Source organism: Brassica napus, chromosome C9, assembly GCF_020379485.1.
Source record: "Brassica napus cultivar Da-Ae chromosome C9, Da-Ae, whole genome shotgun sequence".
Lineage (NCBI taxonomy): Eukaryota > Viridiplantae > Streptophyta > Magnoliopsida > Brassicales > Brassicaceae > Brassica > Brassica napus.
Genome location: NC_063452.1, coordinates 8,378,543 through 8,406,356, shown reverse-complemented (window position 1 = coordinate 8,406,356; position 27,814 = coordinate 8,378,543). Strand labels below are relative to the sequence as shown.

Here is a 27,814-nt window from a genome sequence, read left to right as displayed (position 1 = left end):
TATGTGCTATTAATAGGTGTCTGCTGGTTTGGCCAGAGGTGAAACATTTGACGATTGGATACGTGAGATGGTCGTTGGACCAAACTTTGTTGTGAAGTCATATCCGAGATTTTGTACTCGAGGATATGCATTCACAACTCAGAAGAGGAAACGTTCGAGTACGACTTATGATGCTGGCGTTTGTTCTGCATCAGGAGATGATGTATACTACGGACACATACATGAGATTTTGGAAATCAAGTATTTGGGCATGGTTGGATTGCGCTGTACTGTTTTCTATTGTGATTGGCACGACAACACTCCAGATCGAGGGTGAGAACAGATGCATTTGGTGTTACATCAGTAAATTCGAGGCGAAAGCTGCAATATTATGATCCTTTCATTCTTGCTTCTCAGGCCGATCAGGTATTTAAATGTTAATTATTCAGAATGATTCATCATCATGTGTATTAATTTATAATTTTTTTAAATGTTACAGGTTTGTTATATCAATTACCCCCGGGTGAGGAACAGAGATGATCCATGGGTTACTGTTACAAGACTCAACCCGAGAGGCCAAGTTCAGGGAAGTTCTGAGCTGGAAGACCCACTACAACCAAGCACATCCGGCAACTTAAGTGCAGCAGAAGATTTAGCTGGAGTTTGCCTTGTAGTCGATTTAACCGACTTTGGAGAGGAAGCCGTCGTTCACGTAGAGATGAACCAGTGATTGGAGAGTTTCACCAAGATCCAAATTCAGATTCATCTGGTGATGATGACTCGGAAACAGACTACCATTGATTTTTTTTTTTTTTAAGAAATACCGAGGAAATTCTGAGGAACACTTGATATAACCTCTTTCCTCGGATATTAGTTATTTGGTTTATCTAGCAAGGCAAAGCTGAATACGAATTAAAAACTACTCAAAACACAACCAAATAAAACGAAGAAACCATGTAAAAGAAATACGAACTCATAATTAAGAAAAAAAACTAAGTTCAAAATTAACAGAAAATAAGACCATAAAACGTTAGAATAAAAAAGAAAATAAAATAGCGCGGTCGGAAATCAAATGGCAATACTGGCCGGTGATAGCTCCTACTCCTCGTCTCCTGCTCCAGATGTTCCTGCATCGTTGGGTCTCTTGGACCTCTTTCTTACCCTGTGTGTACCACTCGAACCCGAACCAGAGCTGGATGGAGAGTTGGTCCCGATGAACTACATCATCCTTTTGGCAACGACACGGCCTGATACGTGAAATGGCAGTACAGATCTTGTGTAGCATGTCGTTGTTTGTCTTTATGCTCTGATCTCTCCAATGTTGTTGCTGGCGCGAAGTGGCGTTCGGTGGAAGCTCTTGCAGCTTGTACTGGCTGGAGTCTGATGGGAGTAGCTGATGGGGGTTGTGAATCATTTGGAATGGCTTGTGCAGCCTCATCTTCTCCTTCTTCATCAACCACTGCCTTGCCTTTGGTCTGATATTTTGGCGTGAAGAAGGATGGCTTGTCTACTAGTGCGGTAGCAGGGGGTAGGAACTCAACTGCAGCCTCTGAAAGTAGAGCAGTCAGGCCGATCTGAGGCAGGTGGCAGTAGAGTGTTTTCTTCGCTCGGTCCTGGAATACGTAGACGTAAGGACCATCCCAATCGATCCTCGAGTGGGGACCAGCTATGAACTCCTTACTTACTAGAGAAATGACATCCAGGTAGTTCCAAGCAATGTTGTTTGATCTGTCCAGTGCTACCTGCTGGTTCTGGCAGTCTACACCCACATGTCTAAGGATCCGAGTAATCACTGCACCAAATACACATGCATTGCTCTTGAATTTGGTTACTTTCCCCTTGTATCCTGCTAAGTTTGCGGCCAGCACCGCTCCCATGTTGAAGGCAGTAGCAGGTGGGAATGTAGAGTTTCCAAATGCCGGTAGCAAATGCCTCACACCTTGGTACAGGAGGCACAACTCCCATTGCGTGACTGATGCGGCTGTGGTTGTCCCGTATAGCAATGAGCCAATGAGGCGTGTCGCATATCTCAGTACTGGGCTCCGGATAAGTGACTCCTTTGCCTGAGAAGATCTATAAACCCATGTGCCAATCGTTTCCCAGAAGTTCAACAGCTCTGAAGTCCAATAAAGACCAGATGTCCTCTCCCCCGCACTCAATCCAAATAGTCCGCAGAGGTCTGTGAAAGATACCTCATAGTATACTTTCTGCACTACGAATGCCAGAAAACCTTCCTGGTGGCTATCATCGGGACGGCTGACGTATGCGGATGCTATGAACTGGCGTACCAACTCCGGATAAGTTGGTTCCTTGAGGTTGCATAGTTGGCCTAGACCCATGTTCTGGAATAGCCCTTCAATGTCTGCTTTGATTCCCAATATTGTCATCGTCTCAGGACATGCTGGTTGTGTAGCCGGAACGGCTACATTCTTCATGTTGTTATAGTGGGTCGTATCAGACTTACAAGATTTTCCGAGGATATTCCGAGGAACATTTGAGATTCTCGATCGATCGATGGGATAATCTCATCGATCGATCACATTCTTACGGTCCGGTGCATCTTAGTGATCGATCGATGCGTTTTTGGACATATATCCATCGATCGATCCGTTTATAAAAAAACTTACAAGATTTTCCGAGGATATTCCGAGGAACACTTGAGATTCTCGATCGATCGACGGGATAATTTCATCGATCGATCACATTCTTACGGTCCGGTGCATCTTAGTGATCGATCGATGCGTTTTTGGACATATATCCATCGATCGATCCGTTTATAAAAAAACTTACAAGATTTTCCGAGGACATTCCGAGGAACACTTGAGATTCTCGATCGATCGATGGGATAATCTCATCGATCGATCACATTCTTACGGTCCGGTCCATCTTAGTGATCGATCGATGCGTTTTTGGATATATATACATCGATCGATCCGTTTATAAAAAAAATTGACGTATAGAAACCCCAAACACTAGTTCCTCAGAATTTTCTCGGAATATTCCGAGGAAATTCCGAGGAAGAAGAGGGTTTCCTCGGAGTTCCCTCGGAATAATCCGAGGAAATTCCGAGGAAATATGGTTTTTAAACCGAAAACAACGTTTTGCGGTTTGAATAACACCTATATAACCCTTATTAAGTGTCTTACGTTCATTATGAAGTCAAATATTTGTTCCTTACCGTATAATTAACACTTTTCCGATTGTATGAACGAAATCCCACAACATAAGAGAAACACTTATACCTTTTAATGAACGGTAAAGGGAATACTTTCAATTAGTTTTGAAATTTGTTATTTCATGGTTTATGCTCATCTATACAAAGAATCCTCAATGGTATGCATTACAATTGTATAAGAAATTAAATACGGCAAAAAAATTGATGTTTTGAAACCCCAAACACTAGTTCCTCGGTATTTCCTCGGAATATTTTCATTTTACCGGGCAAATATTTCGCGAAAATTGAAATTAGAATTCCAACGGAATTCCGACGGATATTATCCGTCGGACCCTAGGTTTTATAACCACGAGCCGCTTCTTCTTCCCCATTTCTCTCTTCTTCCTCTGCGCGACTCCTCTCTCCTCTCCGGCGATTTCCCCCTGAAATCCGACGATATCTCCGGCGATCTCCTCCTTCTCTTACACAAATCATGTAAGGACCCTATCCCACTCTCTTAGGTTCTATTTGTTAGGTTTTTGTGTAGTTCTGATAGATTTTGGTTAGGATGATTGGTTAGGATTGTGATTTGGTAGTATAATAGGTTTAGAATTATGATTTGGTTGAATAATTTGTTTTGTTGAATTGATGTAGAATTTTTTTATAATTTTTTTTATTTTTTTGTATTTATAAAAATCGATTTTTGTATATAAAATCGATTTTTGTATTTTACAAATCGATTTTTCTATATAAATTCGATTTTTTGGATTTTACAAAAAAATTTTGGTATACAAAATTTGATTTTTTTGGATTTTACAAAACATTTTAAATATCTATACAACTTTTTTTGTGATTAAAAACTATTATTTGTGATTTAAAAATATTTTTAATATATATATATTATTAAAACTATTTTTTTAATTATTAAACTATTTTTATTTATTAAAACTATTTTTTGTTTATTAGAACTATTTTTATATATTTATTAAATATTTTTAATATATATAAATTTTTTTTGTCACTATATTATTTGGGATTTTTTTTTAAAACAAAATTAATTTATATATTTCTCTATTTATTAAATATATTTTTTTAATTTACAGGTCTCATGATGATCAGACTCGGCCTCGACAGCGTCGTAGTTGTGGTGGTACGGGGAGCCAGTCTCGGGATTCCAGCCATTTTCAGGATTCCCCTGCGCCCCACAGCTCCAACCATACATCTCCCTCTGCTGCACCCGCTCCTGCTCCTCTCGCTCACGCTGCTGCATCCGCTCCTGTTCCTCCGGGTCCTCCGGGAGTGACGCGTGTTGCGGAGTTGGTTCAACAGCCCGGTCGTGACCATCTTCCGTATCTCACTCCGTATCCACATGGACGGGGTCAAACATGGTAATTAAACATTTTTTTCTTTAAATTTGGATTCATTATTAACCGTTTATTCTTTTTATTAGGTTCAACCGATCCGGGAACGGGATCAGCGCATGTATCAACCGTATGATGTACTCGGCCCTCGACAGTGGACATCCGACTTTCACTCACTTCCCTACCGAGAAGCAGGTTCTGTGGTTTCGTCAGTTTGCGGTAAGTATTCTAATTTCTTACTTATATTTTTAATCTTTAATATAATTTTTCTACTAATTGTGTTTTTTTTTTCAGCAAGAGTTCAACTGGAATTCCGATGAGACGCTCTTTATCTATCACCACTTCGTCCATAAAGTAATGGACAACTATGGGAAGCAGATCCACGAGTGGAAGAAGAAGTGGGAAATCAATAAGGTTTGATTTAATTTATTAAACAATTTTTTAATTTATTAAACTATTTTTTAATTTATTAAACTATTTTCTTTTTTTTTATTATTAAAAGGTCCCAAAGTCGATGAACGACACGGTCTGGAAGGAGTTGTGTGCGCATTGGGATAAAGAAGAGACGAAAGAAACTTCTTCCACCAACTCCACCAACTGCAGGAGCGACCGTAAAGGGAAGGGCATCTACAAGCATAACTTGGGTGCTCAATCTATTGCCACTCTGGGAGATCGCATGGTAAGTTCAACCGTTTTTTCTTCAATTATTTGAGTTTCAGAATTTTAATTTATTGTGCATTTCTTCTAATTTCTAATGTTTCTTTAATTTATGTTTTTTTCAAGGCGGAAGAAAATGATGGCGAGCCGGTTGATGATCTCGCCCTAATGAGGAGGGCGTATACCAACAAGAAGACCTGCCAGATTGATGACGGTCTTGTGAGGGACGTGGTCGACCTGGTCCAAACTCAGGTGGTAGACGAAGTGTCTCAGCTTCAAACCGAGGATGACGCTTCGACGGCTTCGACCAACTTGTCCCGGTTTCGAATCAACGAAATCGTTGAATCTGTAAGTTCTTTTTTTTTAAAAGTTCAATTCATTTATTTCTTGGTTTAAATTTGTAAATTTGGCTATTTTCTATTCAGTCGGTTCCAAAGAAGAATGGACGTTTGGTCGGTTTGGGTCGTCGCACCCAGTCGGTTCCTCCTTCTTCTGCACCACCGCCCTTTGTTGATCCAGAAGTGCTTACGGCTCAGTTGAAGGACAAAGATGATCATATATCTTTGTTGGAGACCCAGATGGCGGCTCAACAGGCGGGCTATGAGGCACAGAGGAGGCTGAACCAGCAAATGATGGAGATGATGCAGAGGATGTACCCGAACGAGGTCTTCCCGGACGTGCCAGACCCGTAGTTTTTTTTTTTTCCAAAAACTCGGAATGTTTTATTTTTATTTGTGAAACTTTGAATATTAATTAATATGATTTCATTTTTAATTTTAATTTCATATTTTCGAATTTAAATTTCAGAAATTTTATTTTTTTAAAAAAATTAATATTTTTTACATTCCGAGGAAATTAATTATATTTTTTACTCGATCGATCGATGCGTTTTTGGACATAAATCCATCGATCGATCTGTTTATAAAAAAAAGTTCGGAATATACCGAGGGAAACCTTTCCTCGGAATATACCGAGGGAACGGTTCCTCGGTATATACCGAAGGACATTTCCCTCGGAATATTCCGAGGGACAGATCCCTCGGTATATTCCTATCGATCGATGTATATATGCCTAAAAACGCATCGATCGATGAACGTCCGAGGAAGTATCCCGACGAAGTTCTCCCTCGGTATATTCCGAGGACTTTTCCGACAAACTAGTGATCCTCGGAATTTCCTCGGAAGTTTATTTCCTCAGAATTCCGTCGGAAAATTCCGAGGAATTTCCGAGGAATTTCCGAGGAAAGAAGAAATTCCGAAGAATTATTTCCGACGACTTGTTTCGTCAGTATGTCGTCGGAATAACGATATTCCGACGAAATTCCGACGATTTTTTCCCTCAGAATCCTTGCTGTTTTCTTGTAGTGAGAATCTTTAGCAAAATAATATTAAGATATTTGGTAGAGCTCACATTTTGTTAAGGATTGGGTACTAAAAATCCTTAATTAAAGACTGATTGTTAGTGAATCCTTACACTATTCACAGGTCCCACGACACGTGGCGATCCGCGATTGGTTCCGTTTTAATTTTTTTAAAAAAAAAATACGGACAAAAAAAATAATAAAAAATTCTAAAAAGTTTACCTACGATTCCGAGCCACCGAGAACATCATTGAAAGTGCTCTAACTAGTATAAAGGTGTTCACACTGGCGAAGCGAAGTTTAATTTATATTTAATTTATTTTTATCGTTTTACTAGTATTATTATGAAATGATATATTCTCTTCTCCGTGTTTTTTTTTTGTTTATAGATGGTCCATACGGTCTCACCAGGTCACCAAGTAGCGATCACAAAAGAATCTTTGTAAACTAATTGGCTGAAGGGGACCACCAAGCAACTAGTTGATGTAGGAGCGGCTGAGAAAGCTACGCATTTGGCTGGGTAAAAAGCGCCACTTATTGGGTAAGTTCATAAATTAGTTAAAACTTTGAAAAATTATTTTTCTTAAATTTTAGGGAAATTATTTGTTAAAAAGCGTTATTTGCAAATTAAATGATTTTTACAAAAATAAAAACTAAAAACTAAAACTTGATTGAAGAAAAAAAATGGTTTTTGAAAAAAAATAAAAACCAAAAACTAAAACAAAAACCAATCACCGTAGTCTCCCTCTTCTGATCCATAGAAAGGCCAAGGAAGTGGGTTGAACTTTCTGACGGAAGCAGCTGCTTCACACCATGCCTTGCAGACAGCGGAAGCTTTTATGTTGTCTTTTAGTCCGAGGCGGGATAGTATCTCCTCCAAGAGCTCTGAGGGAATATTTAGATCCCACAATCCTTTAGTGCACTGGTTCTTTGATCCATGATTTTCTCTAGCCTTAGCACTGCATCGACAACTAGTAGAAGAAGAAGCATTATGCACGGTGAATCATCAAGAGATATTACAACGATGGGAAGACGTAGGTTCGAATATTGGATATATATAGTGAAAGCGGTTATAGAACATTTAGAACACAAAAGCTAAACCCTAATACAGAGATCATGCCCTGGAAGTTCGATTAAAAAAAACTCACCATGGCGCTTGAACAATAGGTTTCATTGTGAAAGCTTCTGGGAGCAGTGACGCCGGAGTTGCTGCCATGTATCTTCCACAGCCAGTCCAGATTATCTCCAACTGTAACTTCTACCCCACTAGACTTAGGTCAACAAGTAGTTATTAGGGTTTTTCCTTATTTTATTTTTTACAGCAAAAGGATAAATGTTATTTATTTTATTTTTTTGTTTATATATTCTGGAATCAGTTCAAAATATTTTTTTACAATATATTTATTGTATGTTTTCTTATTTGTTAATTGTTGCTACAGTTTGTTTTGGTCACCTTAGGGTTTTCTCACGCCTTATGTGCGTATATATTATCTCTTGTATCTTATGAAAAGTCTGCCCTTCTATTCGTAAATGGTTTACAATGACACTTATCGTAATCGTCACTGCCGGTCTTCTTCTTCCCCTTAGCCTCCTCCTTTTCCTCTTCCTTCACCGACGTAATCCCCTATATATACGAACCCTCAGGTGGATTATCTTCCTCCTAAATTTTCTGATTAATCCTTATTCCATACAATCAACCCTAATCTACTTATTACATAACGTCCCATATACATGCTTTGGGTTTAATATCATTTCTGACCTTGCACGTGACCTTCTTCTTCTTCATGTTTCCTACGTATTTGTCATGGGCTCATCTTCATCTCTTCACCATATTTGTCTCTTTCTTTTCCCAGGATTAAGCATAGGAGAAATATTCGACAGTAGTCTCCCTAATCACCAAGATGAACCCTCAGGTGGATTATCTTCCTCCTACACTTTTTTATTAATCCTTATTCCATACAATCAACCCTAATCTACTTATGACATACTGATACCATATATGCTTTGGGTTTAGTCATTTCTGACCTTGCACGTGACCTTCTTCTTCTTCATGTTTTCCTATGTATTTTTCATAGGCTCATCTTCTTCTCTTCACCATATTTGTCTCTTTCTTTTCTCAGGATTAAGCATAGGATCAATATTCAACAGTACGTAGTCTCCCTAATCCCCAAGATGAACCCTCAGGTGGATTATCTTCCTCCTACACTTTCTGATTAATTTTCACTCTATTATCCTTTTCCATACGATATGCTTACATATTTATATATACTACCAACCCTAATGTACTATTACATACCACACAACCCATATGATCAGAGGTTAATAATTTCTGACCCAGTGACTTGTTGTCTTACACACAAACCTTTGAATTTCCTTCTCCTTTTTTTATTTCTTGTTCATGTAATTCCTGTGTATTTTTGATGCATGCTCTCATCATCTTCTCTTCACCATATTTGTTCTTTCTCAGAATTAAGCATTATAAGATCAATTTCCAACGTTAGTTTCCTTGATCCCCAAGATGATCCCCAAGATGAACCCTCTGGTGGATTATCTTCCACACTCGTGCAGAAGCTTCCCCAATTCAAAACTTCCAAACCAGCCAGACCAGACGGAAGCGAATGCGTTGTTTGCCTTGATGGATTCAGAAAGGGACGATGGTGTCGGAGACTTCCCGGTTGCGGACACGTGTTCCATAGGAAGTGTGTGGACACTTGGTTCCTCAGAGCTGATACATGCCCAACATGTCGAGCTAGGGTTAGATTGACGGAGGAAGATGCACAACAAGGATGATTGTGGAAGAGATGATTGGGTCTTGGATAGTGTTGGTTTTAGAAGAAGTAGTTTGCTAGACTTGTAAAGCTGTTTTTAATGCATTATTCTTTATTCATCATCTTCTTCACTCAACATGACATCATTTAGAACTACAGAAGAAGATTTTAAAACCATTTTGTTTCCTCTTATCGATAAAATAATTAGTTGATTGCAAAATATACTCCATCCGTTCCTGAAAGTAAAATTTTCTAGATTTTCTTCTTTCAGAAAGATAGATTTTCTATATTTCTAAAATATTTTTGTATACTTTTGAGAAACATTAATTACAGATATTTAAATTGATTAGATTTAATTGGTGGAAAGTAATTAGAAAATGTATAGAAAAATAAATAATAAATTAAACTGTAAACATTTATTATATGCTTAATAAGCGTGAAATCTCTAGAAAATCTTACTTTCGGAAACGGAGGTAATATTTTATTTTCACATTAGTGAGAATGATCAAGAAAGATTGTGGAGTTTATAATTAAGTTTGATGTGGTAACAAAATTCATGCTAGCTGCTTGATACCATAGCAAAAGGAATTGTTAGTGAAAAGGCGTCAAAGATTATGAATGCCTTTTGTAAATCACTAACAAAATTCATGCTAGCTGCTTGATACCATAGCAAAAATTCATACTTAGGATTTTGAAAACTTAAATGAATTCGTTAAGTCCATAATTAACAAAAAGTCTATACATTATAAATATTGTACATTGCATTAAAAACAAAAAAAAAAATCAAAATTTTTTTTTCATCATTTTAGTTTTAAATTTATAACTGGACTTTGCCAAAATAATTTGCAATCACGTGCTTTCAAACTTCTCAATTTAAATATATGCTAAATTAAAATGTTATTCTATACTGTTAACTTTTAATCTCAATAAAGACAATCCAAAACCATATAAATATAACTATTACACACTATAAATAAAACAAATCGTATAAAATAAAAATATTATAAATAGAAACAATTACATGATCTTAGAGCGGGGCGCAAAATCTAATAATTAAATTTTCTGTATATCAAAGTTGTTACATCTTTTCAAACTGTGATAAATGAAACCTTGGACTTGTATCAGATTTATTATTTGTTTAGTTTAGCTTAACCTGGTCTTAACATAGTCATACATATGTACTGGATAATCTCTAATGCAATAGAGTGATGGGTGACAGCATTTTATTTAGCTTAGACCATGTTTATCGGGGGGATGGGATTTTAGGAGTTTCTTAGAGGGGGGACCCATAAAACACACAAAAACCGGTGACAGAAGTCACCAAACAATAGTCGATTTTACTTGGGTTCTTGTACTGTTCGTGGATCCCAATGACACGTAACGACCCGCTATTCGTTCGTTTTTTTTTAATCAGACAAAAAGAAAAAAAAAATTAAAAAACCCAAAACTCAAATCACCGATAATCATGCTCTTAGCATAGTCATACATGTTTACTTTTTCTTTTTTAACAACATATATGTTTAATTAATAAATATTTTTCAAAAAAAGTATATATTAAATTATTATGTATATATGTATTTATAAAAAATAGCTTATGGATATTTAAATTCAAATGTTAAAATTCGATCCAAAAAAATCATTGTTGTTTTTACTTTTTAGGGAAATTGCCACAAATACTACATTCATAGTACTATTTTTTATGTTTACACTAGTCACTTTTACTCTCATTTTTAATGAATGGTAAAAGACACTTATACCCATAGGGTTAATTAATCTAGACTTAGGGTTTAGAGTTGAGAGGTGTAATAGGGTTTTTGAAATGTGAAATTTAAGATTCTAATAAATATATAAATAAACACTTTAAAAATATATAAAAAATTTAAAATAGTTTCAAACATAAAAAAAAGTTTTGAAAAAATAATCGACAAAAGAAAATTCAAAAAAAAATTATAAAAAAGTTCGAATTTGAAAAAGTATAATTCGAAAACATAAAAAAACTATTTTTTCTAATTTTTTATTTTTTATTTTATTTAAATACTGATTTATCATATATATAGATAACAATGGTATAAGAGTCTTTTGACACTTAATGAAGAAAATATTTTTGAAAATATACATTTAGTGGTGGTAAAGATGAAAAGTGGTACCAAGAAAGTGGTAAATATAAAATTTTCCCTTGTTTTTATACCAAAACAACTAAACTGAAAAATATTCTGCAAAAATAAAAAAATGAGAATAAAAATCTAGTGACTAATTGATACACATAATTTTGGCCAATTCTCTAAAATATACATTTTTTAAATTTTTTGTCACAAAATAGACCTCAAAAAATAAAATAACCAAAATAGACTTTTTTATTTTTAAAATTTTAATATATTTTTAATTTTTAAAATTTGAAATCATACCCCCAAAACCCTACCACTTAACTGTAAACTCTGAACTCTAAATCATAAATCTTAAATCCTAAATTCTAAATCATAAACCTAAAAAAAATACTATCTTTTAATAAAATATCTTGTAATTGTGATAAAAAGTTTTTTTTGGAATTTCTCCATTGGTTTTCGTTTGATCTATGATATGAAAATCAACTTTGTCCTTCAATCTTCTTCGTTTTAAACCAACGATTCGGATTATAAATCTGACTTAAAACTCCCATCGTTTCTCAACCATCAGTTCTCGTCGAACCTCCGTCCTTCTTAAACCCTAAGATCTGACCGGTTAAGTCTCTAAATGCAGATGGGAAGTGAAGAGGCGAATGATCCATGGAAAGGAGAAGAATGGGGGAATGAGAATCAGAATCAGACGAAGAAGCCAAGCTCTCGAGTGACTAGAGCAAGAAAACAGATGCCGAGGGGACTTGAGGAGAAGTACGAAGCTTACTTCCTCCCAAGGAAGCCTTGGCCTAAGGCTCTTGCCTTCTATGGAAGCTTTGTCCTCGGTGGGATTGGTGCTGGTATGCTTATCTAGGCTTGGATCAACAACAAAGTCAAAGGTTCCCTTCCTTTTTTCCATTCAATCCCTTATTGCTTGATGGTTCATTTTCTTGAATCTTGTTTTACTTCTGGAGAAAATGAACATTGTTTGAGTATTAGTATACTTGCTTTGTATTTTAGGATGTGATTGTGGGTGATTAAAGGCATAATTTGTGATAAATGGGTAATTCATGATTAAGGCATGCATTATGTAACATTTGAGTTTATTTATCATCAGGTTACTAATAAGATTCTTAACATGTGTGTTTGTGGGGGTGTTGCAGAGGATGGAGGAGTGATATGGGAGTTTGACAAGTGAAGCTGGAAAATAACTGGTGAAGTTGGAGAGGACGCAGTAAGAGAATGCTATTCAAATATGAACACTTGAGACATCGGTTACAAATTCCACTACACAAGAATCACTAGTTTTAATTCTATTTGTCAATGAATAATATGATTAACTTAACAAGGAGTCTCCGCCCTCTTAAATCTGATTTTTGCTTTTCAGCCTCAAGAATTTTATGTTCTCTTGGTCCAGCTTATCCTTTTTTTTTTTTTTTGAATCTGAGATTTATCATCACCCATCCTCTTTATCAATGGGTGTCTCGCTTTGAGTTAATAGCATTATGTTTTCAAGAGAGAGAGAATGAAACGAGTGTTACCCCGCACCCTTTCCTTCTCCACGTCACGTTGGCCTCGTGGAGAAGATACATATTCAAATATAGCTTAATCTATGTAGTTTTAGTCTATATTCAACTGTATAAATTAAGCTATAATTCTATTCAACTATTTATCAACTCAAAACAACTTGAAATTCCAACAAATCCATTGGTTCCTAAAAAAACACTCCATAGTATCTTTGAATTAAGGAACCGGGAACAAACTGGGAGTGTAAACACAGTGACAACACTGGAAAATCCCAGAATCTATATGAATCTGCTTGCGCAGATCTTCCCTGACAATGTAGATGCAAGGCACAGAAGTTGAATTTTCGCAACAACACACAAACAGAGTCTTATCATAGATGAAGTAACTCTTGCCATAAAACTGTTCAAACAGCCTCGGAAAGTTAGTTGTGGGCAAATTCATCATTTTTGTCCACACCACTTCCTCTTTATCTATCGTATTCGTTACCCAAATCTCAATCTTCCTTGTTTCGTAATTTTGCTTTAACAACGAAAAACGATCTTCCCTAAAAACCTGGAGAAGAAGTTCATCGCGATGATGATCGGAAGGAGACAAAAAGGTTTGAAAGTACCAACAGAGAAATCAAAGCTTCGGATGAAGTACTCATCAGTCCAGGCATCGTGAGAAAACCAATAGATATTTCCATTCAAGGACACATTTTCTCCTACACCTTCAGACATGAACCACTTATTTTCAGGTAAGTCTATATGTTTAAACACGTGAGACGCACACTCGTAGATAGCAACTCTCGTGTACTCTTCCTCAGGGTCAGGATCAAAGTAACCCAAAATCTTGTAAACTTTATTGGTTCTACCAATAATCTCGTATCCTAAGCCGCAACAGTGAAAATTTGTACAGTCCTTCTTGACTCAACCACGGATTCCAGAGAGCTGAAAGACCGTTCAAATACATATTGTTAAAAAGCAAGAGCTCATCGCAAGCCTTGATGGTTGTGCAACGGTAATGCAAATCTTGGTAAGGCATAGCAGAGAAGGGTAGCTCAGACAACTGTATTGTAGGATCGATGCTGTTGGGATTGATGATGTCTATCGAATAGTTTTTGGGACTGCCGAGGAAGAGGAATCCTGGACGAGAACGAGAGAAGTGGTCGTTGATGAAACTCTTGTCGTTGAAAAGAGCGTTCCATCTTTGACATACAGCTCTGAGTCGAACGAGAGATCGAGGTGGAAGACGAGAGAGTATATTTTCCTCCAGTTCCCACGGAAGCTGCTTCAGCGTCTGAGCCATTAGGTCTTCTGTTTTCTTTTTTTTTTAAATATCTTTTTTTTTTTTTTTTTTTTTTGACGTTTAACGGCCATTCTATTACTCAAGCTTGAGGTGGTCTGGGTAACCAGACCGGAATATAACAACCAATAAAAAGTAACTCTCTCCGAAATGTCCTAGCAGTCTTAGCTAAAAAGTCCGAAAACTAATTGCGCACTCGTGGAACATGTATGATTTTGAAGTCCGGAAAGCAAATCTGCAGTGTCTCTATCTTCTCCAATTCTGTCGCAAATCTTGGCCATTTTTGGGGTTCATTTATCATAGCAATCAACTCCTTACAGTCCGTTCCAAAGCTCTGACATGGCGAGTGTTGAAGCATGTTCTCCATCGCCCAGCGCAGTGCTTCTATCTCATAATGCAATGCTGATTCACATCGAGTGAAGTTCCGTGTACCCATCAGTTGTATGTTCTCCCCGCTATCCATCCAAGCCCATCCGCATCCACTGAAGCTATCGGAAGCTGTCCATGATCCATCCAGGAGGCAAATATTCCCCAAGCTTGAGACTTGGTTTTCCTCATTGTTGTTGTCTTGCACTACCGGTGGTATCAACTCGTTTGCACTAAACCAGGCTTGGCATTCGCTTTCTGCATATCAGACTAGCTCCAAAGGATCTCTGTCTATTCCCCTGAAGAGCTTATCATTTCGAGCCTTCCATATATACCATATTATCCAGGGATAAGGATCCCTGTCTTGGTCTAATGCTATGATATTCTTTTTCCTCCAGAATAGATAGTTCATGTTTGTATAGACACTTGACGCTGGAAATATGCCTGGACTTGTTGGAGTCGTCGATAAAGACCATGCTTGTAGAGCAGGAGGGCATTCAAATATAGCATGAGTTACAGATTCCTCTACCTCCCCACACTTCGGGCAGTAGTTGTCACACCGCATATTTCTTCTCACTAGATTTCTTGTTACTGCCACCTGACCCGTTATCAATTGTCATATTAAATGACATACCTTTCTTTTTTTTTTTAAATATCTAAGTTCGTTAATTATATAGCTCTTATAAAAATACTATGAGAAAATAAATTCTATTTTAGTTTATTTTCTTATGGGAAAAGGAATTGAAAATTAATTCTATTTTAGTTTATTTTCTTATCGGAAAAGGAATTATTGGCGATAAATTTATACCAAGCATAGGCAACACCAACCATGACATCTTTATAATGTTATTTGAGAAGTCAGTTTTCTATGTGTCACGCTCACGTTAATTCTCACGATAGTTAATTACATAGATACCCTTAATTAACTAAAAATATTATATATGATTGATATTACTAATGTATTTCGTTTTTTCATAATAAGATTTTAGTTAACTTTTTAATTTAATTTTCCTTTTTGAAAAACACATAAATAAATAAAAAGGAAATCTATCATATTATTTAGGTTCCTATGTATCGCGCTCACTTAATTCTCACGATGATTGATTACATAGATACCCTTAATGAACTAAAAATATTATATATGATTGATATTAATAATGTATTTCCTTTTTTCATAATAAGATTTTAATTAAATTTTTAATTTAACTTTACTTTTTGAAAAACACATAAATAAATAAAAAATATTTATAAAACATAAACATATAAATTTTTATATATAATGAATTTTCATTATTTTTTCAAAATTTTCCTAAAACAACATAAATAAAAAGGAAAATATATAAACTTTTAATACATATATATATAATGGATCACAGTGCATTATTAAACTTCTAAAAGATAATAATAATTTTTACTTTTAATATTAACTTTAATATATTTTATTATTACTCCTTTTTTATAATAAGATTTTAGTTAACTTTTTAATTTAATTATCGTTTTTTCAGAAACACAAAAAATATTTATAAAATATAACCATCGAAATTTTTATACAAAGAAATTTAATTATTTTTTTCTAAATTTTCTCAAAAGCCATAAATAATTATAAAAATATATAAACTTTACTATATATGTATATATAACGTAGCTTCACAAAAAAATGAAAATATAAATTTGTTTAGAAATCTTCTTATAAAAGATTATCCCCTTTTTCATTTCGTAAAATTTTTTTTATTATCCATCATGCCGTAGCATTTCGTAATATTTTTATCGTTATGGTAGTAAAGTAACAATACAGTTTATATATATAATATTATATATAAGTTCGTGTAAAAATTATATTCGTAAATATATTTAATATTTAGCTTATGTTTATTAATGTGAGATATATCAATTTAATAGTGACACATGGGTTATTAGTTATTGATGTATTTTAATAGTCTTGCCAAAAATATATTCTAATTATATAAAGGAGTGTTTACCTCCAGCCTGGAAACTCGTCTCCTGTACGCATGCCACGTGTCCACGCTCCGCTCCGCGTCGTTTCATTTAAACAAGTTTCGTCTTGGACTTTATTTTGTGTCTTGGGCTTTATCTTGGCCCCTTGCGTTCTGTTTTGCGAAGAAGCTTACGGATAAAAAAAAACGTGATGAGGGACTTTCGGGTTTCTTTGTTCGATCTGAAACGGTTCTATTAATGGCTGCATGGTAAATCGAATTGATTGTCCCCTCCACGATCCATCTTCAATGGTTTGCGAAAGGTGGTCTCTAAACAGTATAAATAGATGTGAGTATTGCTCTGCTTGAACTCATACTCTCTTCATATCTCTCAGCTCTATCTAATTCACAAAATTGATTTGAATTATTTGAGGTTAGCTAATCCAGTATTAATGGCTAATCCGTCAATCATTCTCTCTGATTTGCAGGCTTGCCTCTGTTCTTCAACCGTCAAGGTCTCTGATTTTGGGAAGCGAGCGCGGGTGGAGAGCTGACGGTGTGGACATGCTCCTGCTAAGGTGATTCTGTTCTTAAACTTTATGATCATCTTAGTTTAAAACTAGCGCAGACGTTTATATATACTCATAACAGACAAACTTTTGTTTCCAAATCTTTAACGAGCCTATTAGAGATATAATTATGAATCCGTTTGTCGATTAAGTTTCTTTTCTTATATGTGTTTGATCATCTTAGTTTAAAACTAAAGCTGTCGTCTAGGAGGAGCATGATCTTCGTGGTTTGAAAACAGTGTTCAATCTCAGAGTTTTCAGAATTTTATATTGAAATTTTATTTTTACTCTTTGGGAGACAATTTAGTCTCATATATATTCAGACTTCTCTCTCAAATTGCTTGAACTTATGATCATAAGAGCTTACGTTTGTTGTTTGCTGCCATTCATGTGGTACTGTTGGTTCTTCAGTCATGGAGAGTTAATAGCAACTGTTTATGAAATTAAAATGCCAAAAAAAATGTAAGAAATTAAAGGTGCCAATCCTCCACTCCAATGTTTTAGTGATTATCTTCAGACCAGGTTATGTTTTCTTAAATGATTGTCTTTCAAGTGTTTTACTTTCGTTATGCAGGATGAAAAAAAATGTAGAACCGGCAGTATGTGAGTCATTCTTTTCATAGCAACGTCGCACTCTTGCCAAAGTCATCTTCTCTCTTGACAAGCATTGTCGGCAATTGAGTGGCTAGGAGATAGAAGAAGGTAAGGTGAACATCGGACCTGAGCTAAGGTTCATAAATCAAATGAAAAATAACTTTCTTATCTTTTTTAACCTAACGGTTGATGAATGTGAAGTCAGCTGGTTAGTTTGATTTTACACTTGCAACTTTTAAGATTTCCCCGAACTGTTTCCTGATGTTCTTGGGACTACTTGCAGTGATGGTATGAAGGGCTACTTGAGTCCGTGTTCAGGGGAAACTCGCCCGCTTATATTCAGGTGTCCAGTGAAGGGTATGGAGGGCATCTTGACCAACCAACTCATGTGAGAACACGGACCTAGATCAGAGGGTTCTTCTAACTCTTAACGCCTCAGCTTCCAAATCTTTTTCGGTCTCACTCACTCTTCTTCTTCTCCTACGATTAGTTGTGCTTCCGTTTCAACTTCCCTCTTGAGATTCTCTCCATATGTATGCTGATTGAGTTTTCCAATCTTCACAACATTTGTTTTAACTGCGTATGTGAAATTCTTGTGGTTTTTAAGTCAATGAAAAGATCATCCTGATGCTCTGTTATACTTTAATGTTTATATTTAATTTTTGCTGCATTATATGAAACATATTACACGACAAATCCTTTAGATAGATCATAGATCTATTGAAGAGACTTTATACAGCAGCTCTAAAATAGTGTACTTAAACCAAACTTGTATATAAATCCTAATATTTTATTCGTATACCAAATATCAAAGGGAAAAATGTTAAATAAATCCTCAGCTTTTTCGTTTGGACCATTATAATCCTCAGGTTCCTAACTGACCATAAAAACCTCAAACTTTTTGTCGATTGGATCAATTTAAACCCGGCGTTAAGTTCACTAACAAAGCGTCTAAACGCAGTTAATTTTCGTCGTTAAACAAAACGACGTCGTCTTCTCTTCAATTAAAAAAACACATCTTCCTCATTATCTCTCAAAATCGATTTGGGGGTTTTCTCAATTAAGAACCCTAATTTCACGATTTCGCCAGAAAGAAGAAGAGAGAAGATGGGTAATGAAAAGAACAAGAAGTCTCGACAAGGGAAACTCGGTGGTGCCAGTTCTGTAGTGAAAAGAAAAGGTGGAGTCGGCGACGAAGCTGATGTACGTAAGAAGAAAAAAAGCAAAACAGATGTACTCGACAGGGAAGAAGAAGGAGAAATCAGCGAGGATGACTGTGGTGTTGTCGGTGACGACGAAGCTGATGAAGCCCCAGACAACGAAGAAGTCCCAAACAACGAAGAAGTCCCTGATGAAGCAAACGGTCATGGTGGTATCGAGGAAGAAACTGGTCGCGATTTGACTGTCTTCTTCGGAGAAGTAGCGAGGAATGATGATTGTGAGAATGATGAAGATAGTGGGGACGAATGGTATTGGGAGCATGAAAAAGAAGTTCCGGATCCTCTATCATCAGATGATGAAAATGAAGAACAATCGATTCCCAGTTTAGCCTACAGAGAAGATGTGGATCCAGAGGCAATGCTTGGGCTGGGAAACACTTTCTCCACTGCTGAAGAATTCAAGCATACCCTTCTCAGGTATACATTAAAAACCCGACGCAACATCAAGCTTTACCGGTCCACTGCTTTGAAGTTAGGTGCGAAGTGTGAAGATGGCTCGTGTCCCTGGAGGGTGTATTGTTCTTATGAGAAGAGCAAACAGAAGCTGATGATCAAATGTTATGTGAATGAGCACAAGTGTGAGATAACAGGACACTCAAAGTTTTTGAAGTGTTCTACTATAGCAATGCTGTTCGCTGAGAGGCTGAGGTTGAATCCCAAAATCACCAAGCATGAAATTGCTTCTGAGATCCAGAGAGAGTATAGGATGTTTGTGAGTGTGGAAGCTTGTGGGAATGCGAAGACAAAGGTTATGAAAGAAAGAAAAGCAAGCCACGAAGAACACTTCAACAAGATATGGGATTATCAAGCTGAGATTTTTCGAACCAACCCTGGCACTACAATGGATATCGAAACCATCCCTGGACCGACAGTAGGAAGTAAACAGAGGTTTTTCCGGCTATATGTTTGCTTTCATGCGCAGAAGGAGACTTGGAAGACTTCTTGTAGACCGATAATGGGTTTAGATGGAGCATTTCTAAAGTGGGACATAAAGGGTCATCTCTTGGCTGCTGTAGGACGTGATGGAGACAATCGGATTGTTCCGATTGCATGGGCAGTAGTAGAAGTGGAGAATGACACGAATTGGGACTGGTTTGTGAGACACCTCGCAAATGACTTGGGCTTAAAGGATGGCAAAGGCTATGCTATATTGTCTGACAAACAAAAGGTAAACGTTTGATCTTGATTTTTTAAAGCTTTTAGTGCTTAAAGCATTACTGTATCTTAGTGTTTTTAACTGTCTCATGCTTGTAATTGGCAGGGTTTAGTGAAAGCAGTCCACACCATTCTTCCAGAGGTTGAGCATAGACAGTGTTGTAGACACATTTTCGATAATTGGAAGAAGAGCAGCCATGACATGCAGCTACAAAGACTCTTCTGGCGAATAGCAAGGAGTTATACAATTGGAGATTATAAAATGTGGAGTGAGAGGCTGAAAGAGTACAATCCAGGCGCCTATGCTACTCTTCAAGTCACCAAACCAGAAACTTGGTCCAGAGCATATTTCAAATTAGGGACCTTGTGCAACGATAATCTCAATAACCTAAGTGAGTCCTTCAACAGAACCATCCGTGAAGCAAGAAGGAAGCCATTATTGGAGATGTTAGAGGATATAAGGAGACAGTGTATGGTTCGAAACTTCAGAAGGGCTGTAATGGCTAAAAATGCTAAGACAAAGTTCACAAAAAGGACGCATCTTCAGATGGCTAAAGTGGAGTCAAAGTCTAAGGATTGTATGAGCTTTCCAGCAGTTGGTCCAGTCACAGAGGTTGATTATGGTGGTGTGGCTTATGCTGTGGATATGGATGAGCTAAGTTGTGGGTGTATCCAGTGGCAAATGACTGGAATTCCTTGCATTCATGCCGCCTATGTGATCCTTAAAGATGGTAAAAAACTTTCTGACTTTGTATCTCCTTGTTATACCATAGCTATGTGGCGTCAAACCTATAGTATGGGGGTAAGGCCTGTTCAAGGGAAGAAGCTATGGCCTGAGACTGGTAGATTAGGTGTCCTCCCACCACCTTGGAGAAAAGGAAACCCGGGAAGACCAAAGAACCATGATAGGTTCAAGAGCAAGGGTGAGACAGAGAAGGGCCCGAAAGTCTCTACAACTGATAGCACGAAACTAACTCGTGCTGATCGAGTTATTACATGTTCTAATTGCAAGCAAGAGCATCATAACAAGAAGACATGTAAGAATGACTTTGTTGAAAGTCAGCCCAAGAAACCACGAGGTCGCCCTAGGAAAAATCAGGCAAGTTTCAAGATGTTTTTGGTTTGTTTCTGATCTTCTTATGCTCACTTGATTTTTTTTTTCATTGTCAGTCTAATGCATCATCGTCACAACCAAGCCAGGGACAGTCTCATGCTTCATCATCACAACCAACCCAGCCACAAGTGTCAACACAGCCACGAGGGGAATCAACACAGCCACAAGAGTCAGGGAGATGGGAACAAGCCACACATGCACCACCAAACTCAGATGCGTCGGTATGGGGTCGATGGTTTTCGTGATTTCGAAGTTGGAAGGGGCAGAAGCAGAAGATAGTATTTTCGGATTTAGTGTTTTGAAGTTTTAGTGTTTTGACACTCATGTTTCAGTTTTAGTGCTTTAACACTCAGCTTTCAGGTTTCTGTCTTGTGTATCAGTATTTTCGGATCTATTTTGTAGTGCTTTGACACTTAACTTATGCTATGTTTCATCAAGCTTTATTTAAGATTGGTTTGTATCTCAACCAACAACAACAACTTAGTTCATTACTTCAAACAACAACATAGTCAATGAAACCAACATAATAGTCACTGAATTAAGCCCCAAACATAGTCAAGACCAAACATTAAGCAAATAACTAACTTAATTCTACATCAAACTAACTAGTAGGACAATGATGATCACGCACATGATCACAAACAAGATCGTCATCATCACCTTACACCTCTTCACCTCTGTTTTGGCTCTTACAACTTCTTCCATCAACTCAGTGACCACGCCTTTCAAATCTTCAATATCAGATTTTTCTTTGTTAAGCTCAGCTTCAAGCAGTACAATCTTTGGTAAGGCATCTTGAACCTCTTCATAAACAGCCTCCTCAACCCATTTAAACAAGTGATTCTATGCAAAAACCATAAGATTTTAGGCATATTGCTTTATATTCAATTTGAATAAACGACAACAATATAATCAAGAAGATAAGAAGCTACCTTTCTTCTCGTAAGACATCTGAAGAAAGATCTCCCCGGATTCTTGTTAGTCTCAGACGTGTAGATTGTTGTCTTAGTCCCGCAAACACAGCTCGCCGGAAACCCACGAATACCGTATGTGTTCACGGTTGAACTCTCAGCTGTCGAATCCGAACTCATCTTCGTGCTAAGGGAAGTCAATCGTGTGAGATTGGAGGATTTTGAGTTGTAATCGTAATTTTTAGGGTTGGTGTGTCAAGAAAATCCCCAAATCGATTTGGGGGAAAATGATATTAGGGTTTCAGATCTTATTTTGAAGTTTAAGATAAAACGTTGTCGTACTGGCTAACTGTGCAAATTAACAGGGTTAACATGTTCCGTTAGTCTAATTAACATCGGGTCTAATTTGATCCATTCAAAGAAAAGTTAGCTGGGTTTTTAAAGTCAAAAGAAAAATTTATTGTTTTTCAGGTCTTTTCGAAAGCTGGGGATTATAATGGTCCAAATGAAAAAGCTGAGGATTTGTTTAACATTTTTCCCAAATATCAAAACATATATTGGTATCTTATATCTAACATAATGTCAAGAAGGTGTCACATCAATGATATGTACAATCTATAAACAGGCTATTACTATAAACATATGAAGAAATTTATATTCATCTGATCGAAGATATTGTCAAAATAACTTAGGCATTGCTTTGCCTTAGTTTTTTTTATAGAGTTTTTTGTCCAAAGAAACAATAACACACACAAAAAAACAGTAAGAATGAATCTAGATGGAAATCAAGAAAGCAAATGAGACAATTGCTTCAGTTTACCTCAACTATAGCTTTTGTGTTAACCTTCAACTGTAGCGAGAAACAATAAAGAAATTTAAAAGCTAGAAGACATCATTATCCGGTCTAAGCCACCCGAGTGCGAGGATAAGTTACAAACGTACACATGAAACGTTTGTAGAATACAAATAAAATTTATCCCATTATTTATACCAATATTTTATTTTTTAAAACAGAGCAACTATACCAATATTCTAAATGTAACTTGCATGGGACTTTTAGAAACTCACAAATAACTACCATAAAATGTATATATAAATAAGTTTGAGCGTTTGGGTATTCGTTCGATTTCGGTTCGGGTCTCGGGTCCGGTTCGGGTATATTCGTGTTTCAGAGTTAAAATTTTCAACTCTATTCGGATATTTATAAATTTCGGTTCGGATTTACTTCGATTTGTTTTTCGGATAATCCGTTTAAATTATTTTAAAAGTTTTAAAATTCAAATATACTTAAAATTTCTCAAAATTCAAATATACTTTAAAAAATATTTTGTATCATTTATTTATAAGTGTCTCAAATTGATATCATTTGTTTTTATGATACTATTTATGTGATGTAGAATGACTTTTTTGTAGTGTATCATACACTTCTCTTGCAAATACAAATCTAAAACACAAACCACAAAATTTTATAAAAAATAATAACCTAGATCACAAGTAAAAGTATATCCCGTCCGTAGGACGGACCGACCCTAGTGATTTATATATAAAACTTACAATAATGATGATATATGATTTAATAGTCATTACCATATTGAAAAACGTTACCAAAAATAAATTAAATTTAATAAGAAAAATTGTAAATGTAACAATTAGGTTAGTGCTATGTCGTAGTTTTTCAAAGCCATGTCATTTTTTGTTGAAATTGAATATGGTGATCACATATGCACTTCACAAATAATATCTTGGGTATGTTGGTGATCTTTGATTCTGGAAGCAAACCTTCTGTTTAAAGCAAGATACCGGCCTTTTATCTCTAGCTACCGACTTCTGGCTTTTGGATCGTTTTCGTCTTGCCTCTGAACAAAAAGAAAAATTTCTAGATAAAAGAGGACTTTTCCAAACCCTAAAAGAAGGAATCAACTACTATTTACTTTGAACTTAAACTCAGACAGTTATAATTAGGGTGTATACACCAATATGTTTATGTTGTACTTCTGCTCTTAAGATCAATAAAACACTAATTTTGATCTCTTCTTTTTGCTTTACTTCTTATTTATGTAGTGTCATAAAGAAACTTACTTTATTTTATCCTAACAGTTTGGTGTTTGAAAGAAGAGGATAACCAGAACAACGCAATAATGAGCAGAAATGAACATGAGTAATCCTTTGCCACCACGACCTATGCAATCTCTAGACACTCCGGCTGGAGGAGAGAACGCGAACCATAACTTCTGCAACAAACACAGAATCAACTGAAGAAGTTACAGGCTACAGCCGCGAACGCCGACTGTCGACGTACCAGTAGATGCCGAAGATTCAGATGCAGACACAGATACTGACTACTGAGATGCATGAGGCTGTTCTGGCTAAGAAATCGGCAGAAACCGACTAGCTTAAACAAAGCTCATATAACGCAACTTATACTTTAATGGAAGATGATTGATCTCTCAAGAACCAAAAAGGAGCAGAGCTTTTCAATAATGTATGAGATGAAATAAGGTCACCAAACTTGAACAGTTGTTACAAACAAACAAAACAAAAGACAGAGAGAGAGAGAGAGAGAATAGAGATAGTCCTCACAGCTAACTGATGAAACAGAACAAACCACTTTTTGTCAATCCACTTTTAGCTGCCTTACTGCACCTATGAATCCGGTTTTATCTTCAGCCTTCTCTGTGATTAAAGATCGCAAATATTGATTCCGTGGAAACATTTGCAGCCTCACCAAACAAATGGTTCAAAGACGTGTGTAGTGTCTATGTGCCTATGCATCTCTCATGCTGATGTTCAGGCTATTTCTCATTGTTCGTCTCCCGATACCAGCATTTCCCTTTTGCATCATTGCAACAAATTCTCCATAGTCAATCCGTCCATCCTGTAACAAGAAAAAGCCTTAAAATATATCATCATGAAGAGATAAAACAAAACATGTCAAGAGAGGAAAAGCTTTACATTGTCTTGATCAACTTCTTTGATTACATCTTCAAGAAAAACGTCGGTCATCCCATGTTCCACGCAAGATTGTTGCAGCTCATCAATGGTGATATAACCACTTCCATCTTTATCAAAGTACTGGAACGCAGAGACAAGGTGCTCCTCTCTGTCTAGCTTATTCAGATGAATCGTCGCTGCAATGAATTCACTGTAATCTATTGTACCACTGTTATCCACATCAGCCTAAGACACAACAACATAACTATGGTCACTGTCTGTCTATATAGAGAAATAAAATAATATATGTATATATATTCCCATGCATTTTTACCGCTTCCATAAGATCTTGGATCTCAGTGTCTTTCAAAGTAGAGCCATATCTTCTCAGTCCAGCTTTGAGTTCATCAAAAGTGATTGCACCGCTGTTATCAGTATCCATTGCCTCAAACATTGCTCTTAAACCTGCAATCTCTTCTTCTGAGAGGCTCTCAGCTATCACCTGATTAACCATGATAAATACTATGAGTTCATCTCACATGACAACGGACGTTGAAGTTCCAAAATACAAAACTGACCTTTAAAGCCATCTTCTTTAATTTATTCATTGCAGAAAACTGTTTGAGACGAGACAGAACAGCCGGATCAAGAGCTCTGTCTGGTGCAACTCCGTTCTCACAGATCCATGGATGACCTAAACAAAAAGATATATAGTCTTACTTAGGTTATGTGTTTGCCAAAGCATGCAACCACTATTGGAAGATAAAATGATTACGTACGCATGACTTCATGAGCTGTCAAGCGTTCAGAGGGATTAGAGCATAACATCTTCCTGATCAGATCTTTAGCGCTGTCAGATATCACAGGCCATGGATCTGACTCAAAGTCTATATCTCCTTTCAAGACAGCATCAAATATTCCTTGTTGTGTTTCTGATTCCAAAAAAAAGAAAAAGAAACACCAAACCAAACATTAGGAAACGTCGCCTATGGCATTAAGAGCACACATTTGACGCATACCTGCCCAAAAAGGAGGGACACCACTTAGTAGAATATAGAGTATAACACCAGCAGTCCACACATCAGCTTCAGGACCATAATGTTTAAGAAGAACCTCAGGAGCAACATAGTATGGACTTCCAACAACATCCTTAAATATTTGGCCTGAAATTTTAGAGTAACAGATTACTTAAGATTCAGAACAAAGAGAAGCTCACAGATTTAACCACATACTATAAGCAGAGACCACGATTCTTCATCTAATATAAAACATACTATCGAATTCATTACAACCAAATTAAGCTATAAAGTTTTCCTAAGTAAGCTTTGACACTAGATTATATACTCCCTCCGTTCCACTAAGATCTTAGTTATCAATTTTTTATTTGTTTCACAAAGATCGTAATTTTGTATTTTCAATGCAATTTTACAGTTTTTTACCAGAAATTAATTTTTTTTTTAAGTGTGAAAACTCAGAAACTACAGTCTTAGTGAAACGGAGGGAGTATAACAAATTACCTGGTTTGAAGAAAACGGAGAGACCAAAATCAATGGCCTTAAGAGAGAAATCATCATCCTTATTAACCAGCAAGAAGTTCTCAGGCTTCAAGTCTCTATGCATGACACCAAGCGAATGACACGCCTCAACAACACCGACAACGATCTTGGTCAACTCAGCAGCTTTCCTCTCGGTGTAATGACCTCTCTGAATAATCCTATCAAACAACTCACCACCGGCACAAACCTCCATCACAATGTGAACATACAAAGGGTCCTCATAAGCTCCTTTTATCGTAACAATGTTCTTGTGACCAGCCAAATGGTGCATTATCTGAATCTCCCTCCTAACATCCTCAACATCTTCCTTAGATATCAACTTCCTCTTGGATATAGACTTGCAAGCATAGTCAACACCCGTCGCGACCTCGGTGCAGAGATACGTGGTCCCGAACTGTCCTTGTCCTAACTTACGGCTCAAGGTGTAAAGATCACGGATGTTAGGAGTTTTGTGACCGAGAACATAGTAAGCTTGGTTGTCCATGTTACGTCGCATAAAAGGTTCTTTCACGGGAAGCACAAGAACAGGACTCTTGTTGTTGTTGTTGTCTTCTTTAGGGAAGTCTTGTTCTGTGGTCGGGGAATGAACGGAGGAAACGTGGGTGATGGTGATGGAATTCTCCTCGGGCAGGTTGTTATTATTGCCCTCGTAGGTTTTGTCCTTGAAAGAACCACGGCATGAATTGCCCATGAAACAATGGTTGAAACTTTTCTATTCACAACGTTCACTTTCTTCTTCTCATCATCCAACGATCACTGAAAGAATTAGACAAGAATCTCAAATCAAACCAGAGAAACAATTTTTTTAAAGAAAATTATTGAATTAATAATGAAATCAGACAAACCCTCATGAGATCAAGAATCAGAAATCATAAGTTTTTGTAATTTAATCAAGAAAATAAAGAAGACAAGAGCTCCTGAAAAGTCGCATCTTAAAAATGTTCATCGACCATTTAGGAAAAAAAAAAACAATGAATGAGGATTCTGTAATAAAAGAAACATGAAGAGAAAAAACAGAGGATCTTGTACCAGAATAGCAGAAGAACAGCTAGGAGACGAGGAAATGGATCAGGATTAAGAAATCTGATTAAAGTCAAAATGATAACAGAAAAAGGTTTCTTTCTTTAAATATATATATTTATATATGTGTAGCTGTTTGTGGTTGGGTAATAGGATGCGTTGAATCATCAAACAGAGCGTAGAAGATTAATTCTTTGTGGATTTGTTATGATGAAGGAGAGAAAAATCTTAGTTCTCATCACCTAGACGCGGTTTCGTCTC

General features: G+C 36.5%; 2 protein-coding genes, 2 long non-coding RNA genes and 2 pseudogenes across 5 annotated transcripts; 3 read left to right on the top strand and 3 right to left on the bottom strand.

Annotated features, from left to right (window-relative positions):
• The first annotated feature begins 6,411 nt into the window (after positions 1-6,411).
• On the top strand, positions 6,412-9,456 carry LOC106400810. The gene is made up of 2 exons (XR_007328113.1): positions 6,412-8,424; positions 8,632-9,456. It is a non-coding gene; the product is annotated as an uncharacterized LOC106400810 (long non-coding RNA).
• A 2,356-nt stretch (positions 9,457-11,812) lies between these two features.
• On the top strand, positions 11,813-12,788 carry LOC106400809 (annotated as a pseudogene).
• Positions 12,789-12,989: 201 nt separating this feature from the next.
• On the bottom strand, positions 12,990-14,186 carry LOC106400808 (annotated as a pseudogene).
• A 2,429-nt stretch (positions 14,187-16,615) lies between these two features.
• Positions 16,616-18,286, top strand: LOC106400807. The gene is made up of 3 exons (XR_001280373.3): positions 16,616-16,832; positions 16,972-17,754; positions 17,930-18,286. It is a non-coding gene; the product is annotated as an uncharacterized LOC106400807 (long non-coding RNA).
• Positions 18,287-21,726: 3,440 nt separating this feature from the next.
• Positions 21,727-22,226, bottom strand: LOC106398754 (uncharacterized protein At1g43920, Chloroplastic-like). The gene is made up of 2 exons (XM_013839262.3): positions 22,068-22,226; positions 21,727-21,978 (listed from the first exon to the last, which is right to left on the bottom strand). The coding sequence occupies exons 1-2, from the start codon at positions 22,224-22,226 to the stop codon at positions 21,727-21,729; spliced, it is 411 nt and encodes a 136-aa protein (XP_013694716.2).
• A 2,272-nt stretch (positions 22,227-24,498) lies between these two features.
• Positions 24,499-27,814, bottom strand: LOC106400806 (calcium-dependent protein kinase 6-like). Of its 2 annotated transcripts, XM_013841205.3 has the most exons (8): positions 27,563-27,814; positions 26,495-27,289; positions 25,997-26,140; positions 25,757-25,909; positions 25,556-25,671; positions 25,312-25,479; positions 24,999-25,223; positions 24,499-24,921 (listed from the first exon to the last, which is right to left on the bottom strand). In XM_013841205.3, exons 2-8 carry the CDS (start codon positions 27,222-27,224, stop codon positions 24,811-24,813), a joined length of 1,647 nt encoding a protein of 548 aa, XP_013696659.1. In that variant the 5' UTR covers positions 27,225-27,289; positions 27,563-27,814; the 3' UTR covers positions 24,499-24,810.

What these genes read in the sequence shown, in the direction of transcription:
- LOC106398754 (XM_013839262.3), bottom strand. Translation starts at nt 22,226, where the DNA reads ATGAGTTCGGATTCGACAGCTGAGAGTTCAACCGTGAACACATACGGT. An exon ending in GATGTCTTACGAGAAGAAAG is followed by an intron (nt 21,979 to 22,067) that starts GTAGCTTCTTAT and finishes GTTTTTGCATAG; the next exon opens with AATCACTTGTTTAAATGGGT.
- LOC106400806 (XM_013841205.3), bottom strand. Translation starts at nt 27,224, where the DNA reads ATGGGCAATTCATGCCGTGGTTCTTTCAAGGACAAAACCTACGAGGGC. An exon ending in CTCCGTTTTCTTCAAACCAG is followed by an intron (nt 26,141 to 26,494) that starts GTAATTTGTTAT and finishes CTAAAATTTCAG; the next exon opens with GCCAAATATTTAAGGATGTT. An exon ending in TAAAGAAGATGGCTTTAAAG is followed by an intron (nt 25,480 to 25,555) that starts GTCAGTTTTGTA and finishes ATGGTTAATCAG; the next exon opens with GTGATAGCTGAGAGCCTCTC.